The 21,170-nt window shown below is 51.5% G+C and overlaps 1 protein-coding gene across 1 annotated transcript; it reads left to right on the plus strand.

Annotated features, from left to right (window-relative positions):
* Positions 1-2,365: 2,365 nt before the first annotated feature.
* TINF2 (TERF1 interacting nuclear factor 2) lies at positions 2,366-20,054 on the plus strand (the record flags this gene model as incomplete). Its single annotated transcript, XM_050337438.1, has 8 exons — positions 2,366-2,565; positions 4,995-5,166; positions 7,704-7,814; positions 9,272-9,373; positions 13,301-13,396; positions 18,737-18,836; positions 18,929-18,974; positions 19,981-20,054. Coding segments are annotated over exons 1-8 (901 nt in total), but the record flags the coding sequence as incomplete, so codon positions are not given.
* Between the last annotated feature and the right edge of the window lie 1,116 nt (positions 20,055-21,170).

The following is a 21,170-nucleotide window of genomic DNA, read 5'->3' on the forward strand; positions in this document are numbered from 1 at the left end:
ATCCCTATTTTTTGGGTTTATTATCCCCATTTTTTGGGTTTATTATCCCTATTTTTTGGCCTTATTATCCCTATTTTGGGGTTTATTATCCCAATTTTTTGGATTTATAATCCCGATTTTTTGGGTTTATTATCCCTATTTTTTAGGGTTTTTATCCCCATTTTTTAAGCTTATTATCCCTATTTTTTGGGTTTTATTATCCCTATTTTTTGTATTTATTATCCCAATTTTTTGGGTTTATTATCCCTATTTTTTTTGCCTTATTATCCCTATTTTTTGGGTTTATTATCCCTATTTTTTGGCCTTATTATCCCTATTTTTTAAGTTTATTATCCCCATTTTTTAAGTTTATTATTCCTATTTTTTGGCCTTAATATCCCTATTTTTTGGGTTTATTATCCCTATTTTTTGGGTTTATTATCCCTTTTTTTTGTATGTTTATTATCCCTATTTTTTTGGCCTTATTATCCCGATTTTTTGGCCTTATTATCCCAATTTTTTGTTTTATTATCCCTATTTTTTGGGGTTTATTATCCCGATTTTTTGGGCTTATTATCCCTATTTTTTGGGTTTATTATCCCCATTTTTTGTGTTTATTATCCCTATTTTTTAAGTTTATTATCCCCATTTTTTAAGTTTATTATCCCTATTTTTTCGGTTTATTATCCCTATTTTTTTCTCTTATTATCCCTATTTTTTGGATTTATTATCCCTATTTTTTGGGTTTAATATCTCAATTTTCTGGGTTTATTATCCTGATTTTTTGGGTTTATTATCCCTATTTTTGGGTATTTATCCCGATTTTTGGGTTATTATCCCGATTTTTTGGGATTTATCCCGATTTTTTAGGAGTTATCCCTTTTTTTGGGATTTATCCCTATTTTTGGGGGGATTTATCCCGATATTTTAGAGTATCTTATCCCAATTTTTTAGGATTTATCCCGATTTTTGGGATTTATCCCAATTTTTAGGATTTATCCCGATTTTTTGGGATTTATCCCGATTTTTTGGGTTATTATCCCGATTTTTTGGGTTTATTATCCCGATTTTTTGTTTTATTATCCCTATTTTTTGTATTTATTATCCCAATTTTTTGGCCTTATTATCCCCATTTTTTGGGTTTATTATCCCTATTTTTTGTCTTTATTATCCCTATTTTTTTAGGTTTATTATCCCCATTTTCTGGATTTATTATCCCTATTTTTAGGCTTATTATCCCTATTTTTGGGGTTTATTATCCCTATTTTTTTTCCCATATTATTCCTATTTTTGGCCTATACTATTTTTGGATTTATTATCCCTATTTTTGGGTTTATTATCCTTTTTTGAGTTTATTATCCCTATTTTTTGGGTTTATTATCCTATTTTTGGCCTTATATCCTATTTTTTGGGTTTATTATCCCTATTTTTTGGGATTTATTATCTCATTTTAGTTATTATCCTATTTTTGGGTTTATTATCCCTATTTTTTGGGTTTATTATCCCTATTTTTTGGGTTTATTATCCCTATTTTTTAGCCTTATTATCCCCTATTTTTTGGGTTTAATATCCCCAATTTTTTGGCTTTATTATCCCAATTTTTTAGGATTTATCCCGATTTTTTAGTGTCTCTTATCCCAGTTTTTTGTGGTTTATCCCGATTTTTTAGGATTTATCCCGATTTTATGGGTTAATTTTGGGTATTTTGGGGTTAATTTTGGGTCTTTTGGGTTAATTTTGGGGATTTATCCCGATTTTTTGAGGTTTATCCCGATTTTTTTAGGATTTATCCTGATATTTTAGGGTCTCTTATCCAGTTTTTCAGTATTTATCCCCATTTTTTAGGATTTATCCCGATTTTCTGGGTTTATTATCTCAATTTTTTTTAGGATTTATCCCCATTTTTGGTAGGATTTATCCCGATATTTTAGGGTCCCTTATCTCGATTTTTTAGGATTTATCCCCATTTTTGGGGATTTATCCCGATTTTTGGGGGGATTTATCCCGATTTTTTTGGGATTTATCCCAGTTTTTTAGGATTTATCCCCATTTTTTGGGGATTTATCCCAATTTTTTTGTGATATATCCCAATTTTTGGGGGATTTATTCTGATATTTTGGGATTTATCCCGATTTTTTAGGATTTATCCTCATTTTTGGGTTTATTATCCCTATTTTTTGGGTTTATTATCTCGATTTTTCGGTTTTTATCCCAATTTTTTAGGATTTATCCCGATTTTCTGGGTTTATTATCCCGATTTTTCAGTTTTTATCCCAATTTTCCCGCTTTTATCCCGATTTTTCCCGGCTTTATCCCGGTTTTTCCCCGCCCCGGTGACGTCATCACCCCTCCTTTTCCTCCCCTCCTTTCATTAACCCTTCGATGCATGACGTCATTAAATGGGCGTGGCTTAACCACACGAAGGGGCGTGGTTTGTGGGGGCGCGTCGCGCGTTGATGACGTCACTTCCCGGCGCGAACGGCGGGACCGATTTTGGGGAGAGGAGCCCGGCGGGAACCGGGACCGGGGCGGAAGTGACGTCACAGACGGGGAAAAAGGGGCGGGGATGGGAGAGAGTGACGTCAGGTGAGGGGGAGGGCGGCGGGGGACTGGGAGGGACTGGGAGAGGATTGGGGGAACTGGGATGGACTGGGAGGGGACTGGGAGGGCACTGGGGAACTGGGAGGGGACTGGGATGGACTGGGAGGGACTGGGAGGGCACTGGGGGCAACTGGGAGGGGACTGGGATGGACTGGGGGACTGGGAGGGGACTGGGGGAACTGGGAGGGACTGGGGGGGCACTGGGAGGCACTGGGAGGGACTGGGGGGACTGGGAGGGGATTGGGGGCACTGGGAGGACTGGGGGCACTGGGAGACACTGGGAGGGCACTGGGAGGGACTGGGGCCACTGGGAGGGGACTGGGAGGGACTGGGATGGACTGGGAGGGGACTGGAATACACTGGGAGGGGACTGGGGGGCACTGGGAGGCACTGGGAGGGACTGGGGGGTACTGGGAGGCACTGGGAGGCACTGGGAGGGACTGGGAGGGGATTGGGGGCACTGGGAGGGACTGGGGGTTACTGGGAGGCACTGGGAGGGACTGGGAGGGACTGGGAGGGACTGGGGGCACTGGGAGGGACTGGGGGGTACTGGGAGGCACTGGGAGGGCACTGGGAGGGGACTGGGAGGGGATTGGGGGTTACTGGGATGAACTGGGAGGCGCTGGGAGGGGGTTGGAATAAACTGGGAGGGACTGGGGTGTTATTGGGAGGGACTGGGATGTACTGGGGGGGCACTGGGAGGGACTGGGAATGACTGGGAGGGACTGGGAGGGCACTGGGAGAGACTGGGGGGTTACTGGGAGGCACTGGGGGGGAACTGGGATGAACTGGGATGAATTGGGAGGCACTGGGGGGGCACTGAGAGGGACTGGGATGAACTGGGAGGGCACTGGGGGGTTACAGGGCTGTACTGGACCATACTGGGATGAACTGGGGGAGCACTGGACTGTACTGGGATGCACTGGGAGATCACTGGATCATACTGGGCTGTGCTGGGAGGTCACTGGGCTGTACTGGGATGCACTGGGAGGGCACTGGGTCATACTGGGATGACACTGGGCTGTACTGGGATGCACTGGGAGGCACTGGGAGATCAGTGGGCTGTACTGGGAGGCACTGGGCCATACTGGGCTGCACTGGGAGGTCACTGGGTCATACTGGGATGGCACTGTGAGGGCACTGGGGGGTTACTGGGCTGTACTGGCCCATACTGGGAGATCAGTGGGTCACACTGGGATCGCACTGGGCTGTACTGGGCCATATTGGGAAATCACTGGGCTGTACTGGGCCATACTGGGAGATCGCTGGGTGGTACTGGGCTGTACTGGGATGCACTGGGAGGTCACTGGGCTGTACTGGGAGGCACTGGGAGATCACTGGCCCATACTGGGATGGCACTGGGCCATACTGGGAGGTCACTGGCCCATACTAGGAGGTCACTGGCCCATATTGGGGGGTCACTGGGCCGTACTGGGAGATCACTGGGCTATACTGGGATGCACTGGGAGGTCACTGGGCCATACTGGGATGCACTGGGAAGACACTGGGCTGTACTGGGAGATCACTGGGCCGTACTGAGAGATCACTGGGCCATACTGGGAGATCACTGGGTCATACTGGGATGTACTGGGAGAGCACTGGGCTATACTGGGATGCACTGGGAGGTCACTGGGCCATACTGGGAGATCACTGGGCCGTACTGAGAGATCACTGGGCCATACTGGGAGGGCACTGGGCCATACTGGGAGATCACTGGGCCATACTGGGATGCACTGGGATTTACTGGGAGAGCACTGGGCTATACTGGGCTGTCACTGGGCCATACTAGGAGAGCACTGGGCCATACTGGGCTATACTGGGAGGTCACTGGGCTGTACTGGGCTGTATTGGGATGCACTGGGAGGACACTGGGTTATACTGGGAAGTCACTGGGCTGTACTAGGATGGCACTGGGCTGTACTGGGATGCACTGGGAGATCACTGGGCTATACTGGGAGGTCACTGGGCTGTACTGGAATGTACTGGGAGGTCACTGGGCTGTACTGGGAGGTCACTGGACCATACTAGGATGGCACTGGGCTGTACTGGGATGCACTGGGAGGTCGCTGGGCTGTACTGGGCTATACTGGGAGGTCACTTGGCTGTACTGGGCTATACTGGGAGATCACTGGCCCATACTGGGCTGTACAGGACCATACTGGGAGAGCACTGGGTTATACTGGGAGGCACTGGGAGATCACTGGGCTGTACTGGGAAGGCACTGGGCTATACTGGGCTATACTGGGAGATCACTGGGCTGTACTGGGATGGCACTGGACCATACTGGGAGATCACTGGGCCATACTGGGAGGTCACTGGGAGACCACTGGGTCATACTGGGAGGCACTGGGAGCTCACTGGGCCATACTGGGCTCTACTGGGAGCTCACTGACACCTCCCCCTCCCCCCCCCAGCCCCTCCCTGGGGCTTCGCTTGGCCCTGGCGGGGGCGTGGCTTGCGCTGAGGGGGCGGAGCTTGAGGCGCTGGCCCCGCCTCCTGGCCCTGCTGGATCTGATTGGCCGAGGGGCCCCCCGGGCCCTGCACCCCCGACACCGGCACCGCCTGAGCCTGGGACTGAGGGCTGCGGTCAGTGGACACGCCCACAATCAGCAAACCACGCCCACTTCATCCCAGGCCACGCCCATTTCACCCCAGGCCACGCCCACCCAGCCCCCCCCCTTTAAAACCCCTCCCTTGGTCCCACCCACTGTGCCCAAAATGGGGTCTATGGAGTTTTAGGCCACGCCCACTTTACCACAGACCACGCCCACTTTATCTCAGGCCACGCCCACTTCAACACAGACCACGCCCACCCAGCCCCACCCCTTTAAAACCCTCCTTTGGTCCCCGCCCACTGCACCCAAAATGGGGTCTAGGGTGTCTTAAGCCACGCCCACTTCACCCCAGGCCACGCCCACTTCACCCCAGGCCACGCCCACCCAGCCCCACCCCTTTAAAACCCCTCCCTTGGTCCCGCCCACTGTGCCCAAAAAGGGGTCTATGGAGTCTTAGGCCACGCCCACTTTACCACAAACCACGCCCACTTTATATCAGGCCACGCCCACTTCACCCCAGGCCACGCCCACCCCTCTAAATTCACCCCCTTTGGTCCCGATTTCGGGGTCCCCAAATGGCACCTAAAGGGGTCTATGGACTCTTAGGCCACGCCCACTTCACCACAGGCCACGATACCCCAGGCCACGCCCACGTCACCCCAGGCCACGCCCACTTCACCCCAGGCCACGCCCACCCAGCCCCACCCCTCTAAAACCCCTCCCTTGGTCCCGCCCACTGAGCCCAAAATGGGGTCTGTGGAGTCTTAGGCCACGCCCACCTGTGGATAGGCCACGCCCACTTCAGTCACAGAAGCCACGCCCACTTCACCCCAGGCCACGCCCACCCAGCCCCACCCCTCTAAAACCCCCCCTTGGTCCCGCCCATCTGGGTCCCAAATGGCACCTAAGGGGTCTAGTGGAGTCTTAGGCCACGCCCACATGTGGATAGGCCACGCCCAAATCGATAAGCCACCCACTTCACCTCAGGCCACGCCCACCCAGCCCCACCCCTCTAAATTCACCCCCTTTGGTCCCAATTTTGGGGTCCCCAAATGGCGCCTAAAGGGGGGTCTGTGGAGTCTTAGGCCACGCCCACTTTACTACAGGCCACGCCCAGCTTACCATAAGCCACGCCCACTTCACCCAGGCCACGCCCACCCAGCCCCACCCCTCTAAAACCCCTCCTTGGTCCCGCCCACTGTGCCCAAAATGGGGTCTATGGAGTCTTAGGCCACGCCCACATGTGCACAGGCCACGCCCATGTGTCGATAAGCCACGCCCACTTCACCCAGGCCACGCCCACCCAGCCCCACCCTCTAAAACCTCTCCTTGGTCCCGCCCACTGGGCCCAAAAATGGGGTCTGTGGACTCTTAGGCCACGCCCACTTTACCACAGACCACGCCCACTTCACATCAGCCACGCCCACTTACCCTTAATCACCCACAAGCCACGCCCACCACCACAAAGCCCCACCCCTAACCCCAAAACCCCTCCCTTTGTCCCCTTTAGACCCGTCCCACTTCTCTTAAGCCCCTGCCTTCCTTTAAGCCCCTCCCACTTCCGCTTAAGCCCCTCCCCTTCACCTCAAGCCCCTCCCCTCCTTCTTAAGCCCCTCCCTTTCCTTAAGCCACTCCCCTTTCCCATTAGACCCCTCCACTCCCTTAAGCCCGTCTCTTCCTCTTAGGCCCCTCCTCCTTTTCAAACCCCACCCTTCCTTAAGCCCTTCCCACTTCCTTAAGCCCCTCCCCTTCCTTGAAGCCCCTCCTCCTCTTTAAGTCCCTCCCCTTCCTTAAACCCCTCCTTGGTCCTACCATCTCCTTCAAAGCGTCTCCCCTGTCCTTAAGCCCCGCCCATCCGTCTTAAGCCCCTCCCCTTCCACAAGCCACGCCCACTCAGCCTTCACCTCCACAAGCCCTCCCACCTTTCAAGCCACTCCTACCCCTACATTCCAAGCCCCTACCACCTAAAGCCCCTCCCCCTTTCAAACCTCCCTTCCTTAAACCCCTCCCCTTCCTTAAGCCCCTCCTCCCTTAAGCCTCCTTCCTCAAGCCCCTCCTCCTTTTAAACCCCTCCCTTCCTTAAGCCCCTCCCTTTCTCAAGCCCCTCCCCTTTCTTAAGCCCTCCCCTTCCTTAAGCCCCTCCTTCCTTTAGCCCCTTAAACCCCTCCTTCCTTTAAGCCCCTCCCTTACCTCCTTCCTTAAGCCCCTCCCTTCCTGAAGCCCTCCTTCCCTTAAGCCCCTCCCTTTCTTAAGCCCATCCTTCCTTAAGCCCTCCTCCTTTCAAACCCCTCCTTCCTAACCCCTCCTTCCTTAAGCCCCTCCCTTCCTTAAGCCTCCTTCCTTGCCTCCCTCCTTTCAAACCCCTCCTTCCTTAAGCCCTCCTTCCTTAGCCCCTCCCCCTTTAAACCCCTCCCCTTCCTTTAGCCCTCCCCTTTTAAAGCCCTTCCTTCCTTAAACCCTCCCTTAAACCCCTCCCTTCCTAAGCCCCTCCTTCCTTTAAGCCCCTCCTTTAGCCCCTCCCCACCCAAACCACGCCCCTTTTTCCCTCCTCCCCCTCTGTTTTTCCAGGTCATTTCCGGAATGTTCGAGGGCCTCCCGGCCCCGCCCCTCCTGGACGCCCTCGATTGGCTCTTCCCCGAGGGGGAGGGGGCGGGGCCTGAGCAGGGACACGCCCACAGCGTGAGAGGGGCACTGGGAGGGACTGGGAGGGACTGGGAGGCACTGGGATAAACTGGGAGGGACTGGGAGGGGTTTGGGATAAACTGGGAGGGACTGGGAGGTGGTTTGGGGGTTACTGGTTTATATTGGGAGGCACTGGGAGGGGACTGGGGAGCACTGGGAGTTACTGGGAGCACTGGGAGGGGTCACTGGGAGCAGTGGGAGGGGTCACTGGGAGTTACTGGGAGCACTGGGAGGGGTCACTGGGCTTACTGGGAGTTACTGGGAGCACTGGGAGGGTCACTGAGCTTACTGGGAGCACTGGGAGGGTCACTGGGGAGCACTGGGAGGTTACTGGGAGCACTGGGAGGGTCACTGGGAGCACTGGGAACTTGGACCATACTGGGAGCACTGGGAGGTTACTGGGACACTGGGAGCACTGGGAGGATCACTGGATGCTTACTGGGAGCACTGGGAGGGTCACTGGAGGCACTGGGAGTCACTGGGAGCACTGGGAGGTCACGGGACTTACTGGGAGGCACTGGGAGGGTGCTGGGCTACTGGGAGCACTGGGAGGGTCACTGGGAAATACTGGGAGGCACTGGGAGGGGTTACTGGGTTACTGGGAACACTGGGAGGGTCACTGGGAGGCACTGGGAGGGTACTGAGGCACTGGGGGTTACTGGGAGCACTGGGAGGGTTACTGGGTGATACTGGGAGGGACTTTGTCACTGGGACCACTGGGAGGGGTCACCGGGAGTTACTGGGAGCACTGGGAGTTACTGGGAGCACTGGGAGGGGTCACTGGGAGCACTGGGAGTTACTGGGAACACTGGGAGGGGTCACTGGGACATACTGGGAGCACTGGGAGGGGTCACTGGGATTACTGGAGCACTGGGAGGGGTCACTGGGAGTCACTGAGGGGTTACTGGGAGCACTGAGGCTGGACTGGGGTCACTGGGAGCACTGGGGGTCACTGGGAGCACTGGGAGGGCACTGGAGGTGTTACTGGGTTCTACTGGGAGCACTGGGAGGGGTCACTGGGAGTTACTGGGAGCACTGGGAGGGGTCACTGGGAATTACTGGGAGCACTGGGAACCCCTTTGGACCATACTGGGAGCACTGGGAGGGGTCACTGGGAGTTACTGGGAGCATTGGGAGGTCACTGGTTCTGGGCACTGAGAGTCTACTACTGGGAGCACTGGGAGGCCTTTTGTCCCTTACTGGGAGCACTGGCAGGGGTCACTGAGCCTCACTGGGAGGGGTCACTGGGAGTTACTGGGAGCACTGGGAGGGTCACTGGGAGCACTGGGAGGGGTCACTGGGCCTTACTGGGAGCACTGGGAGCCCCTATGGGGAATGAATGGGAGGGGAGGGGGGCGTGGCCTTTGCTTTAGCCCCGCCCCTTTTTGCATTAACAACCAAAAGGGGCGTGGTCTGATGAGGCCACGCCCCCTTTTATGTTAATGACCCCTCAGAGCCCCCGAGAGCGCCCCCTGCTGGCCCAGGCCGAGCAGAACTTCCGGGATCAGGTGCTGGGAATGCTGGGAAAGGGGCGGGGCCACGGCCGGGAGCTGCAGGTGAGACCAGTACGGACCAGTATGGACCAGTATGAACCAGTAGGGACCAGTATGGATCAGTAGAAATCAATAGAAACCAGTATAAACCAGTAGGGACCAGTATGGACCAGTAGGGACCAGTATGGGCTAATGGGGACCTTCCCTTGGGATCTCCCAGTATAAACCAGTATAGACCAGTATGGACCAGTACGGACCAGTAGAAACCAGTATGGACCAGTATAGACCAGTATGGACTAGTAGAGAGTGATAGAAACCAGTATAAACCAGTATAAACTAGTATAAACCATTATGGATCAGTATGGGCCAGTAGGAACCTCCCCTTGGGATCTCCCAGTATGGACCAGTATAAACCAGTAGGGACCAGTAGGGAGTGATAGAAACCAGTAGGGACCAGTAGGGACCAGTACAAACCAGTATAGACCAATATGGAACAGTTGGGACCAGTATGGGCCAGTGGGGACCTCCCCTTGGGATCTCCCAGTATGGACCAGTATAAACCAGTATGGACCAGTAGGGAGTGATAGAAACCAGTATAAGCCAGTATAAACCAGTAGGGACCAGTAGGGACCAGTAGGGACCAGTATGGGCCAGTGGGGACCTCCCCTTGGGATCTCCCAGTATGGACCAGTAGGAACCAGTATGGGCCAGTAGAGAGTGATAGAAACCAGTATAAACCAGTACAAACCAGTATGGACCAATATGGACTAGTATGGACCAGTAGGGACCAGTATGGGCCAGTGGGGATCTCCCCTTGGGATCTCCCAGTATGGACCAGTATAAACCAGTATGGGCCAGTAGAGAGTGATAGAAACCAGTATAAGCCAGTATAAACCAGTAGGGACCAGTAGGGACCAGTAGGGACCAGTATGGGCCAGTGGGGACCTCCCCTTGGGATCTCCCAGTATGGACCAGTATAAACCAGTATGGACCAGTAGGGAGTGATAGAAACCAGTATAAGCCAGTATAAACCAGTAGGGACCAGTATGGACCAGTAGGGACCAGTAGGGACCAGTATGGGCCAGTGGGGACCTCCCCTTGGGATCTCCCAGTATGGACCAGTATAGACCAGTATGGGCCAGTAGGGAGCAGTAGAAACCAGTAGAAACCAGTATGAACCAGTACAAACCAGTATAGACCAGTATGGACCAGTAGGGACCAGTATGGGCCAGTGGGGATCTCCCCTTGGGATCTCCCAGTATGGACCAGTATAAACCAGTAGGGACCAGTAAAAACCAGTAGGGATCAGCAGGGACCAGTAGAAATCAGTAGAAACCAGTACAAACCAGTATGGACCAGTAGGGACCAGTATGGGCCAGTAATGACCTGTTGTTGGGATCTCCCAGTATGGACCAGTATAAACCAGTATTGCACCAGTATAAACCAGTAGGGACCAGTAGAGAGTAATAGAAACCAATATAAACCACTTTCCCAGTCCCTCCCAATCCCTTTCCAGTCCCTCCCAGTATAACCCAGTAATCCCCAGACCCCCTCCCAGTCCTTCCCAGTTCATTCCAATGCCCTCCCAGTCCCTCCCAGTATAAACCAGTAACTGCCCAAAACCTTCCCAGTCCCTCCCAGTCCCTCCCAGTGCCCCCAAATCCCCCCTAAACCCCCTTTAACCCCCTCCCAGTCCAAACCAGTCCAAACCAGTTTGTCCCAATCCCCTCCCAGTCCCTCCCAGTTTATCCCAGTTTGTTCCAACCCCCTCCCAGTCCCTCCCAGTGCCCCCCAGTGCCCCCCAATCCCCTCCCAGTCCCTCCCAGTATAAACCAGTATAACCAGTAACCCCCAGGGCTATGGGGAGCCGTTCCTGGGCTCGCTGGAGCTCCCAGTGCCCTCCCAGTATAAACCAGTAACCCCCAAACACCCTCCCAGTGCCTCCCAATCCCTCCCAGTCCCTCCCAGTGACCCCCAATCCCCTCCCAGTATAAACCAGTAACCCCCAATCCCCTCCCAATATAAACCAGTAACCCCCAAACTCCCTCCCAGTGACCCCCAATCCCCTCCCAGTCCCTCCCAGTTTATCCCAATCCCTCCCAGTCCCTCCCAGTGCCCTCCCAGTCCAAACCAGTGACCCCCAATCCCCTCCCAGTGACCCCCAGACCCCAAACCAGTAACTCCCAGTATAAACCAGTAACCCCCAAACTCCCTCCCAGTCCCTCCCAGTGCCCCCAAAATCCCCCTTAAACCCCCTTTAACTCCCTCCCAGTCCCTCCCAGTTTGTTCCAATCCCCTCCCAGTGCCCTCCCAGTCCCTCCCAGTTTGTCCCAGTATAACCAGTACCCCCCCAGGGCTATGGGGAGCCGTTCCTGGGCTCGCTGGAGCTCCCAGTGCCCTCCCAGTATAACCCAGTAACCCCCAAACCCCCTCCCAGTGACCCCCAATCCCCTCCCAGTCTCTCCCAGTTCAACCCAATCCCTTCCAGTATAAACCAGTAACCCCCAAACTCCCTCCCAGTCCCTCCCAGTCCCTCTCCCAGTGCCCCCAATCCCTCCCAGTCCCTCCCAGTTACCCCAAATCCCCCCTAAACCCCCTTTAACTCCCTCCCAGTCCAAACCAGTTTGTTCCAATCCCCTCCCAGTCCCTCCCAGTTTATCCCAATCCCCTCCCAGTCCCTCCCAGTAGCCCCCAGTTCCTCCCAGTGCCTCCCAGTCCCTCCCAGTCCCTCCCAGTGCCCCCAAATCCCCTCCCAGTCCAAACCCAGTGCCCCCAAATCCCCCTCAAACCCCTTTAACTCCCTCCCAGTCCAAACCAGTCCCTCCCAGTTTGTTCCAATGTCCCCAACCCCCTCCCAGTGCCCCCAATCCCCTCCCAGTGCCCTCCCAGTATAAACCAGTATAACCAGTACCCCCCCAGGGCTATGGGGAGCCGTTCCTGGGCTCGCTGGAGCTCCCAGTGCCCTCCCAGTATAACCCAGTAACCCCCAAACCTCCTCCCAGTGCCCCCAATCCCTCTCCCAGTCCCTCCCAGTGACCCCAAATCCTCCCAGTATAAACCAGTAACCCCCAAACTCCTCCCAGTCCCTCCCAGTTTATCCCAATCCCTCCCAGTCCCTCCCAGTGCCCCCAATCCCCTCCCAGTCCCTCCCAGTGCCCTCCCAGTGCCCTCCCAGTCCAAACCAGTGACCCCCAATCCCCTCCCAGTACCTCCCAGTGACCCCAGACCCCAAACCAGTAACTCCCAGTATAAACCAGTAACTCCAAACCCCAAACCAGTTCCCTCCCAGTGCCCCCAAATCCCCCTTAAACCCCTTTAACTCCCTCCCAGTGACTCCCAGTCCAAACCAGTTTGTTCCAACCCCTCCCAGTCCCCCAGTCCCCTCCCAGTCCCTCCCAGTATGTCCCAGTATAACCAGTAACCCCCCAGGGCTATGGGGAGCCGTTCCTGGGCTCGCTGGAGCTCCCAGTGCCCTCCCAGTATAAACCAGTAACCTCCAAACTCCCTCCCAGTGCCCCCAATCCCTCCCAGTCCCTCCCAGTGACCCCCAATCCCCTCCCAGTATAAACCAGTAACCCCCAAACTCCCTCCCAGTCCCTCCCAGTGCCCCCCACTCCCCTCCCAGTCTAAACCAGTAACCCCCAAACTCCCTCCCAGTCTCCTCCCAGTATAAACCAGTAACCCCCAAACACCCTCCCAGTCCCTCCCAGTTCCCTCCCAGTGACCCCAAATCCTCTCCCAGTATAAACCAGTAATCCCCAAACTCCCTCCCAGTGACCCCCAATCCCTCCCAGTCCCCTCCCAGTGCCCTCCCAGTCCAAACCAGTGACCCCAAATCTCCTCCCAGTCCCTCCCAGTGCCCCCCAATCCCCTCCCAGTCCCTCCCAGTCCCTCCCAGTTTATCCCAGTTTGTTCCAACCCCTTCCCAGTGCCCCCCAATCCCCTCCCAGTGCCTCCCAGTATAAACCAGTATAACCAGTACCCCCCCAGGGCTATGGGGAGCCGTTCCTGGGCTCGCTGGAGTCGCTTTTCTTCGAGTTCGTGCTGAGGGTGGAGAGCGCCCTGCCCCCCCCCGACCTCGGCCAGGTGGGGAATTTGGGGAATTTTGGGGGGATTTGGAGATTTTGGGGGGTTTGGGAAAAATTTGGGGGGTTTTGGGGTCTTTTAGGGGAAAAAAAGGGGAATTTTGGGGCAAAAACGGGGATTTTGGGTCATTTTGGGGTTCATTTGAGGGGAGATTGAGGGAGATTTGAGGGGGTTTTGAGGGATTTGGAGGAGTTTGGGGGGTTTGGGGAAATTTTGGGGAAATTTTGGGGGTTTTGGGAAATTTTGGGGGAAAAAAGGGGATTTTGGGGCAAAATGGGGATTTTGGGTCATTTTAGTGGAGAAAATGGGGGGTTTTGGGGAGGTTTAGAGGGTTTGGGGGATTTTGGGGGATTTTGGGGATTTGGGGGATTTGGGAGGATTTTGAGGGGATTTTGGGGGTTTGAGGATTTTGGGAAATTTGGGGAAATTTTGGGGGTTTTGGGGTCTTTTTGGGGCAAAAAGGGATTTTGGGTCATTTAGTGGAGAAAATGGGGTTTTTGGGGTGGTTTGGGGGATTTTGGGGGATTTTGGTACGTTTGGGGGATTTGGGGATTTTGGGGATTTGGGGATTTTGGGGATTTGGGAAAATTTTGGGGGTTTTGGGGAAATTTTGGGGAGTTTTGGGGTCTTTTTGGGAAAAATGGGGATTTGGGGGCAAAAAGGGGATTTTAGGTCATTTTAGTGGAGAAAATGGGGTTTTTGGGGGAGAGGTTTGAGGGGGTTTGGGGGGGATTTTGGGGGATTTTGGGGGAAGTTAAGGGGATTTGGGGGATTTGGGAATTTTTGGGGATTTTGGAGGAGGTTGGGAGTTTTGGGGATTTGGGGTCTTTTGGGTCAAAAATGGGGATTTTGGGGCAAAAAGGGGATTTTGGGTCATTTAGTGGAGACAATGGGGGGATTTTGGGGAGGTTTAGGGGGGATTTTGGGAGATTTGGGGGATTTTGGGGGATTTGAGAGAATTTTGGGAAATTTTGGGGAAAATTTGGGGGTTTTGGGGTCTTTTTGGGGAAAAATGGAGGATTTGGGGTATATTTGTGGAGAAAATGGGGGTTTTGGAGGGGTTTTGGGGGTTGGGGGATTTGGGGGATTTTGGGGGGTTTGAGGGGGATTTTGGGGTGGTTTAGGGAATTTTGGGAAATTTGGGGAAAAATTTGGGGGTTTGGGGTCTTTTGGGGAAAAAGGGGGATTTTGGGGCATTTTAGTGGAGAAAATGGGTGGTTTTTGGGGGGTTGGGGCATTTTGGGGGGATTTTGGGGGATTTTGAGGGGATTTGGGGATTTGGGGATTTTGGGGGTTTTGGGGGAAATTTTGGGGAGTTTTGGGGTCTTTTGGGGCAAAAGGGGATTTTGGGTCATTTTAGTGGAAAAAACAAGGGGGTTTTGGGGGATTTTGGGGGTTGGGGGGGATTTTGGGGATTTTAGGGGGGGTTTGGGGGGATTTGGGGGATTTTGGGGGTTTTGGTGGGGTTTGGGAAAAATTTGGGGGGTTTTGGGGTCTTTTTTGGGGCAAAAAAGGGGGATTTTGGGGCATTTTAGTGGAGAAAATGGGGTTTTTGAGGGTATTTTGGGGGGTTGGGGGGATTTGGGGGATTTTGGGGATTTGGGGATTTTGGGAATTTTGGGGGTTTAGGGAAATTTTGGGAAAAATTTGGGGGGTTTTGGGGTCTTTTGGGGAAAAAGGGGATTTTGGGTCATTTTGGTGGAGAAAATGGGGTTTTTGGTGGGGTTTGGAGGGATTTTGGGGGACTTGGGGGATTTTGGGGTGTTCGGGGAAATTTTGGGAATTTTGGGGAAAATTTGGGGGTTTTGGGGTCTTTTGGGGGAAAAATGGGGATTTGGGGGGTTTTGAGGGGATTTTGGGTCATTTTAGTGGAGAAAATGGGGTTTTTGGGGAGGTTTAGGGAGGTTTGGGGGGATTTTGGGGGTTTGGGGGAAAAATTTGGGGGATTTTGGGAGGGTTTGGAGAAAAATTTGGGGGGTTTTGGGGTCTTTTTTGGGGCAAAAAAGGGGGATTTTGGGGCATTTTAGTGGAAAAAATTGGGGGGTTTCGAGGGATTTTGGGGGTTTTGGGAGGATTTTGGGGATTTTGGGGGGTTGGGGGATTTGGGGATTTTGGGGAATTTTGGGGAGTTTGGGAAATTTTGGGGGAAAAAATGGGGATTTTGGGGTCAAAAATGGGGGATTTGGGGTCAAAAATGGGGGATTTTGGGTCATTTTGGGGTTCATTTGAGGGGAGATTGAGGGAGATTTGAGGGGGGTTTTGGGAGGATTTGGGGGAGTTTGGGGGATTTTGGGAAATTTTGGGGAAAATTTGGGGGGTTTGGGGAATTTTTGGGGGAAAAGGGGATTTTGGATCATTTGGGTGGGGAAAATGGGGGTTTTGGGGGGTGTTTGGGGGGATTTTGGGGGCTTTAGGTAACTTTTGGGGGATTTTGGGGGGTTTGGGGGGATTTTGGGGATTTTGGGAGAATTTTGGGAAATTTTGGAGGAATTTTGGGGGTTTGGGGAAAAATTTGGGGTTTTGGGGTCTTTGGGGGAAAAATGGGGGATTTTCGGTCATTTTAGTGGAGAAAATGGGGGTGGTTTGGGGATTGGGGGGATTTGAGGGGATTTGGGGGATTTTTGGGGATTTTGGGGGTTTGGGGGATTTGGGGATTTGGGAATTTTGGGGGGATTTTGGGGGTTTGGGGAAGATTTGGGGGTTTTGGGGTCTTTTGGGTCAAAAACGGGGATTTTGGGTCATTTAGTGGAGAAAATGGGGTTTTGAGGGGGTTTAGGGGGTTTGGGGGGATTTGGGGGGATTTTGGGGGGTTTGGAGGGGTTTGGGGGATTTTGGGGGATTTGGGGAAATTTTGGGGTTTTGGGGTCATTTTGGGAAAAAGGGATTTTGGGTCATTTAGTGGAGAAAATGAGGGGTTTGGGGGGATTTTGGGGGGATTTTGGGGGATTTTGGGGGCATTGAGGGGGATTTTGGGGGTATTTTGGGAGATTTGAGGGGGTTTGGGGGTTTGGGAGAATTTTGGGGGTTTTGGGGTCTTTTTGGGGCAAAAGGGGATTTTGGGGCATTTTAGCGGAGAAATGGGGTATTTTGGGGGGATTTGGGGAGTTTGGGGGATTTTGGGGATTTTGGGGGATTTTGGGGGGATTTTGGGGATTTTGGGGGGTTTGGGGGATTTTGGGGATTTTGGGGGTTTGGGGGATTTGAGGGATTTTGGGAAAAATTTGGGGGTTTTGGGTCTTTTTGGGGCAAAAAGGGGATTTTGGGTCATTTTAGTGGAAATAAGGGGTTTTGGGGGCGATTTGGGGGATTTTGGGGGGTTTGGGGGGATTTTGGGGATTTCAGGATTTTGGGGAATTTGGGGTTTGGGAAATTCTGGGGGTTTGGGAAATTTTGGGGTCTTTTTGGGTCAAAAAGGGGGATTTTAGGTCATTTTAGTGGAAAAAATGGGGGTTTTTTGGGGGGGATTTTGGGGGGATTTGCGGGGAATTTGGGGCGCTTGAGGAAATTTTGGGGTCTTTTTTGGGGCATAAACGACGGATTTTGGGTCATTTTGGGGTTCATTTGAGAGGGATTTGAGGGTTTTCCACAAACCCCGCCCTTTCTCACAAACCCCACCCCTTCCTCCAAACCCCACCCCTTCTCCTAAAGCCCGCCCCTTTCTTCACAAGCCCACCCCTTTCTTCACAAACCCGCCCCTTTCTCCACAAACCCGCCCCTTTCTCCACAAACCCCGCCCCTTTCTTCACAAACCCCGCCCCTTTCTCCACAAACCCCGCCCCTTTCTCCACAAACCCGCCCTTTCTCCCCAAACCCGCCCCTTTCTCCCCAAGCCCGCCCCTTTTCCACAAACCCCACCCTTTTCTAAACCCCACCTTTTGACAAACCCCACCCTTTTCTAAACCCCACCCCTTTTCTCTTAAACCCCGCCTTTTCCAAACCCGCCCTTTCTCCACAAACCCCGCCCCTTTCTCCACAAGCCCCGCCTTTCTCCCCAAACCCTGCCCTTTCTCCACAAACCCCGCCCCTTTCTCACAAACCCCACCCCTTTCTCTTAAACCCCGCCCTTTCCCCACAAGCCCCGCCCCTTTTCTAAACCCGCCCTTTCTCTTAAACCCCACCCTTTTCCACAAACCCACCTTTCTCCACAAGCCATCATTCCCCCTGAGCCCCTTTCTCCACAAACCCGCCCCTTTCTCCACAGACCCGCCCCTTTCTCCACAAACCCCGCCCTTTCTCCTAAACCCGCCCCTTTCCCTAAACCCCACCCCTTTCTCCACAAACCCCGCCCTTTCTCCACAAACCCAGCCCCTTTTCCACAAACCCCGCCCCTTTCAAACCCCGCCCCTTTCCCTAAACCCAGCCCTTTCTCCATAAGCCCGCCCCTTTCTTCTAAGCCCACCCCTTTCTCCCCAAACCCCACCCTTTCCCCAAACCCGCCCTTTCTCACAAACCCGCGCCTTTCTCACAAACCCGCCCCTTTCCCACAAACCCCGCCCTTTCCCCACAAACCCGCCTTTCTCCTGAACCCACCTTTCTCCACAAACCCCACCCCTTTTACAACCCCACCCCTTTTCCCCCAAACCCGCCCTTTCCCCTAAACCCCACCCCTTTCTCCTAAGCCCGCCATTCCCCACAAGCCCCTGTTTCCCCTAGACCGCCCCTTTTCCACAAGCCCGCCTTTCTCCACAAACCCGCCCATTTCTCCAAAACCCGCCCCTTTCTCTTAAGCCCGCCTTTCTCCACAAACCGCCTTTTCCCAAATCCTCCTTTTCCTAAACCCAGCCCCTTTACAAACCCGCCCCTTTCTCCTAAACCCCGCCCTTTTCCACAAACCCCACCCTTCTCCACAAACCCCGCCCCTTTCTTCACAAACCCCGCCCCTTTTCCTAAACCCCCTTTTTGACAAACCCCGCCCCTTTCTTCACAAACCCACCCCTTTCTCCACAAGCCCCACCCCTTTTCCATAAACCACACCTTTCTCCACAAACCCGCCCCTTCCCTAAAGCCCACCTTTCTCCACAAACCCGCCCTTTCCCTAAACCCGCCCCTTTCTCCATAAACCCACCCCTTTCCCCATAAACCCCGCCTTTATCACAAGCCCCGCCCCTTTCTCCACAAGCCCCACCCCTTTCTCCTAAACCCCGCCCCTTTCCCCACAAACCCGCCCTTTCCCACAAGCCCTCCTTTCTCCACAAACCCTGCCTTCCCACAAGCCCCTCCCTTTCTCCTAACCCACCCCTTCCCCACAAACCCCGCCCCTTTCTCCACAAGCCCCGCCCCTTTTTCACAAACCCCGCCCCTTTTTGACAAGCCCCGCCCCTTTTTCTCCTTTTATGGCAGCTGGAGCGCCTGGCCTGGGGCCACGCCCCCTCCTGGCTCCGCCCCCGCGCCCTCCCCGCCCTGCGCCGCTATTTGGCCGACGTCGGCCACGCCCACCGCGGTAGGCGGGGCTTAACCCGGAAGTGGGCGGGGTTTGGGGATGTAAATGAGGTCTGGGGGACACGCCCATTCTAAGCCACGCCCATTTTGCAGGGGGAGTGCCACGCCCGCTGCCGGTTGCCAGGAGCACGCCCAAAAGGTGAGAGGCTTGGTTAATTATTATTAATTAATTATTAATTAATAATTATTTATTAGCTAATTATAATAAAATTATAATTAATTATAGTGAAATAACGATAAATATAAATGACATTATATGTAAATAATAAGTACAGATAAAATAAGAAAAAAAATGAAATTCATTCTAATAAGTAAAACAGAAGTAATAGCTAATTATTAATAATTAGTAAGTAGTTATTGATTATTAACTATTAGTTGTAGTAGATATCAATAAGGTTTTGTATAAATAGGAAATATAGACAAAATAAGAAATGTAAGTAAAATCCATTCTTGTAAATATAAATGAAATAAAAATAATAATTAATTGAAAATTGTTTATAAGTAATTATAGTTATTAACTAGTTGTAATGAATTTAAATAAAATTATAGAAAAATAATAAATGTAAATAAAATAATAAATGTAAGTAAAATCAATTGTAATAAACATGAATAAAATAAAAAATAATAATAAAAAATAATAATAAATTAGCAGTTGTTTGTTAGTTATTAATTATTAACAGTTAATAATTAGCTATAATCAAGATCAATAAAGTTATATATAAATATAAGTATATAAATATAAATAAGAAATGGAAATAAAATCACTCCTAACAAATATTAGTAAAGTAGAAATAATAATTGATTGTCAATAATTAATTATTAAGTAATCATTATTTGCTAATTTTTAGTAATTATTATAATAATTGTAAATAAAATAATGCATAAAAATAAATATAATTAAAGTAATGAATGGAAATAAAACTCATTCTAATAAATATGAATGAAATAAAAATAATTAATTAATAACTAATGGTTATTAATTACTAAGAATGCAAATGCAATTATCTATAAATAAGAAATATAAGTAAAATAATAAATATAAGTAAAACTAATTTTAAGAAATATAAATCAAACAAAAATAATAATTAATTATTAATGATTATTTAATCAGTAAATAATTGTTTTGCTGACCACGCCCCTTTCAGGATGAAGCCCCGCCCCCGCCGCCGCAAGCTCCGCCCACTCCTCTTCTCCCCTCTTGGTAAGCCCCTCCCCCAAAGTGGGCGTGGCCTCCCTCCAGGGAACTCCACCCCCTTCCTCAATCTCAATTAAAACCCCCTGATTTTTAGGGGTGGTTTGGATTAATAGGGGGTTTTTCGGAGCGGTGACGTCCCCCGTGACGTCACCGAGCGATTTTTGGGCGAAAAAACCCCCAATCTGGGTGATTTTTGGGGCGATTTTTGATCGACGCCCCGGGAACCCGGAAGTGCCGCCGCGAACTACAAATGGCGGCCGCCATTTTGTGTTTATACCGGAAGTGGGAGGGGGAGAAGGAAGCCACTTCCGCTTCCGGTTTCTTTCCCGCCCTCCGAGCCCACCCTCAGGGATCCTCCGCGAGATGCTCATCAAAGTGAAGGTTTTTTTGGGGCTTTTTTCGGGGTTTTTGGGGTTTTTTGGGTTTTTTTTCGCGGGCGCGGAAGGGGGGAGGGGTTCGGGGGAATCTTTGGGGTGGTTTTGGGGCCGTTCGGGGGTGAAAAAGGAAAGGAAAAAAAAACAAACCTGCAATTCAGGGGTAAAAATAGGAGGATTTTAAGGGTAAGAATTAAAGGGGGAAATCGGGGATAAAACGGCGAGGTTTTTTTTTAAAAAAAGGGTTTTTTGGGGAGTTTTAACCCGGGTTTTGAGGGGAACTGTCAGGAAAATTTGAGGGGGGGGTTAGGGACGTTTTTAGGTTTTTTTTTACCTCAGATTTTGGGGTTTTATCTCAGTTTTGGGAAGGTTTTTACCTCAATTTTGGGAGTTTTTTACCTCAGGTTTTTTTACCTCAGTTTTTTGGGTTTTTTACCTCAGATTTTTACCTCAGATTTCGGGGGTTTTTACCTCAGATTTGGGGAGGTTTTTACCTCAGATTTGAGGGGTTTATCTCAGTTTTGGGAAGGTTTTTACCTCAATTTTGGGTTTTTTATCTCAGTTTTGGGGGTTTTTTACCTCAGATTTGAGGATTTTATCTCAGTTTTGGGAAGGTTTTTACTTCAGTTTTGGGGGTTTTTTACCTCAGTTTTTTTTACCTCAGTTTTGGGGGTTTTTTACCTCAGATTTGAGGGGTTTTTACCTCAGTTTTGGGGGTTTTACCTCAGATTTTGGGGGTTTTTTACCTCAGATTTGGGTTTCTTTT

The sequence above is a fragment of the Myiozetetes cayanensis genome, unplaced genomic scaffold, assembly GCF_022539395.1.
Source record: "Myiozetetes cayanensis isolate MyiCay16 unplaced genomic scaffold, myiCay2020 scf651, whole genome shotgun sequence".
NCBI classification, from domain to species: Eukaryota; Metazoa; Chordata; class Aves; order Passeriformes; family Tyrannidae; genus Myiozetetes; species Myiozetetes cayanensis.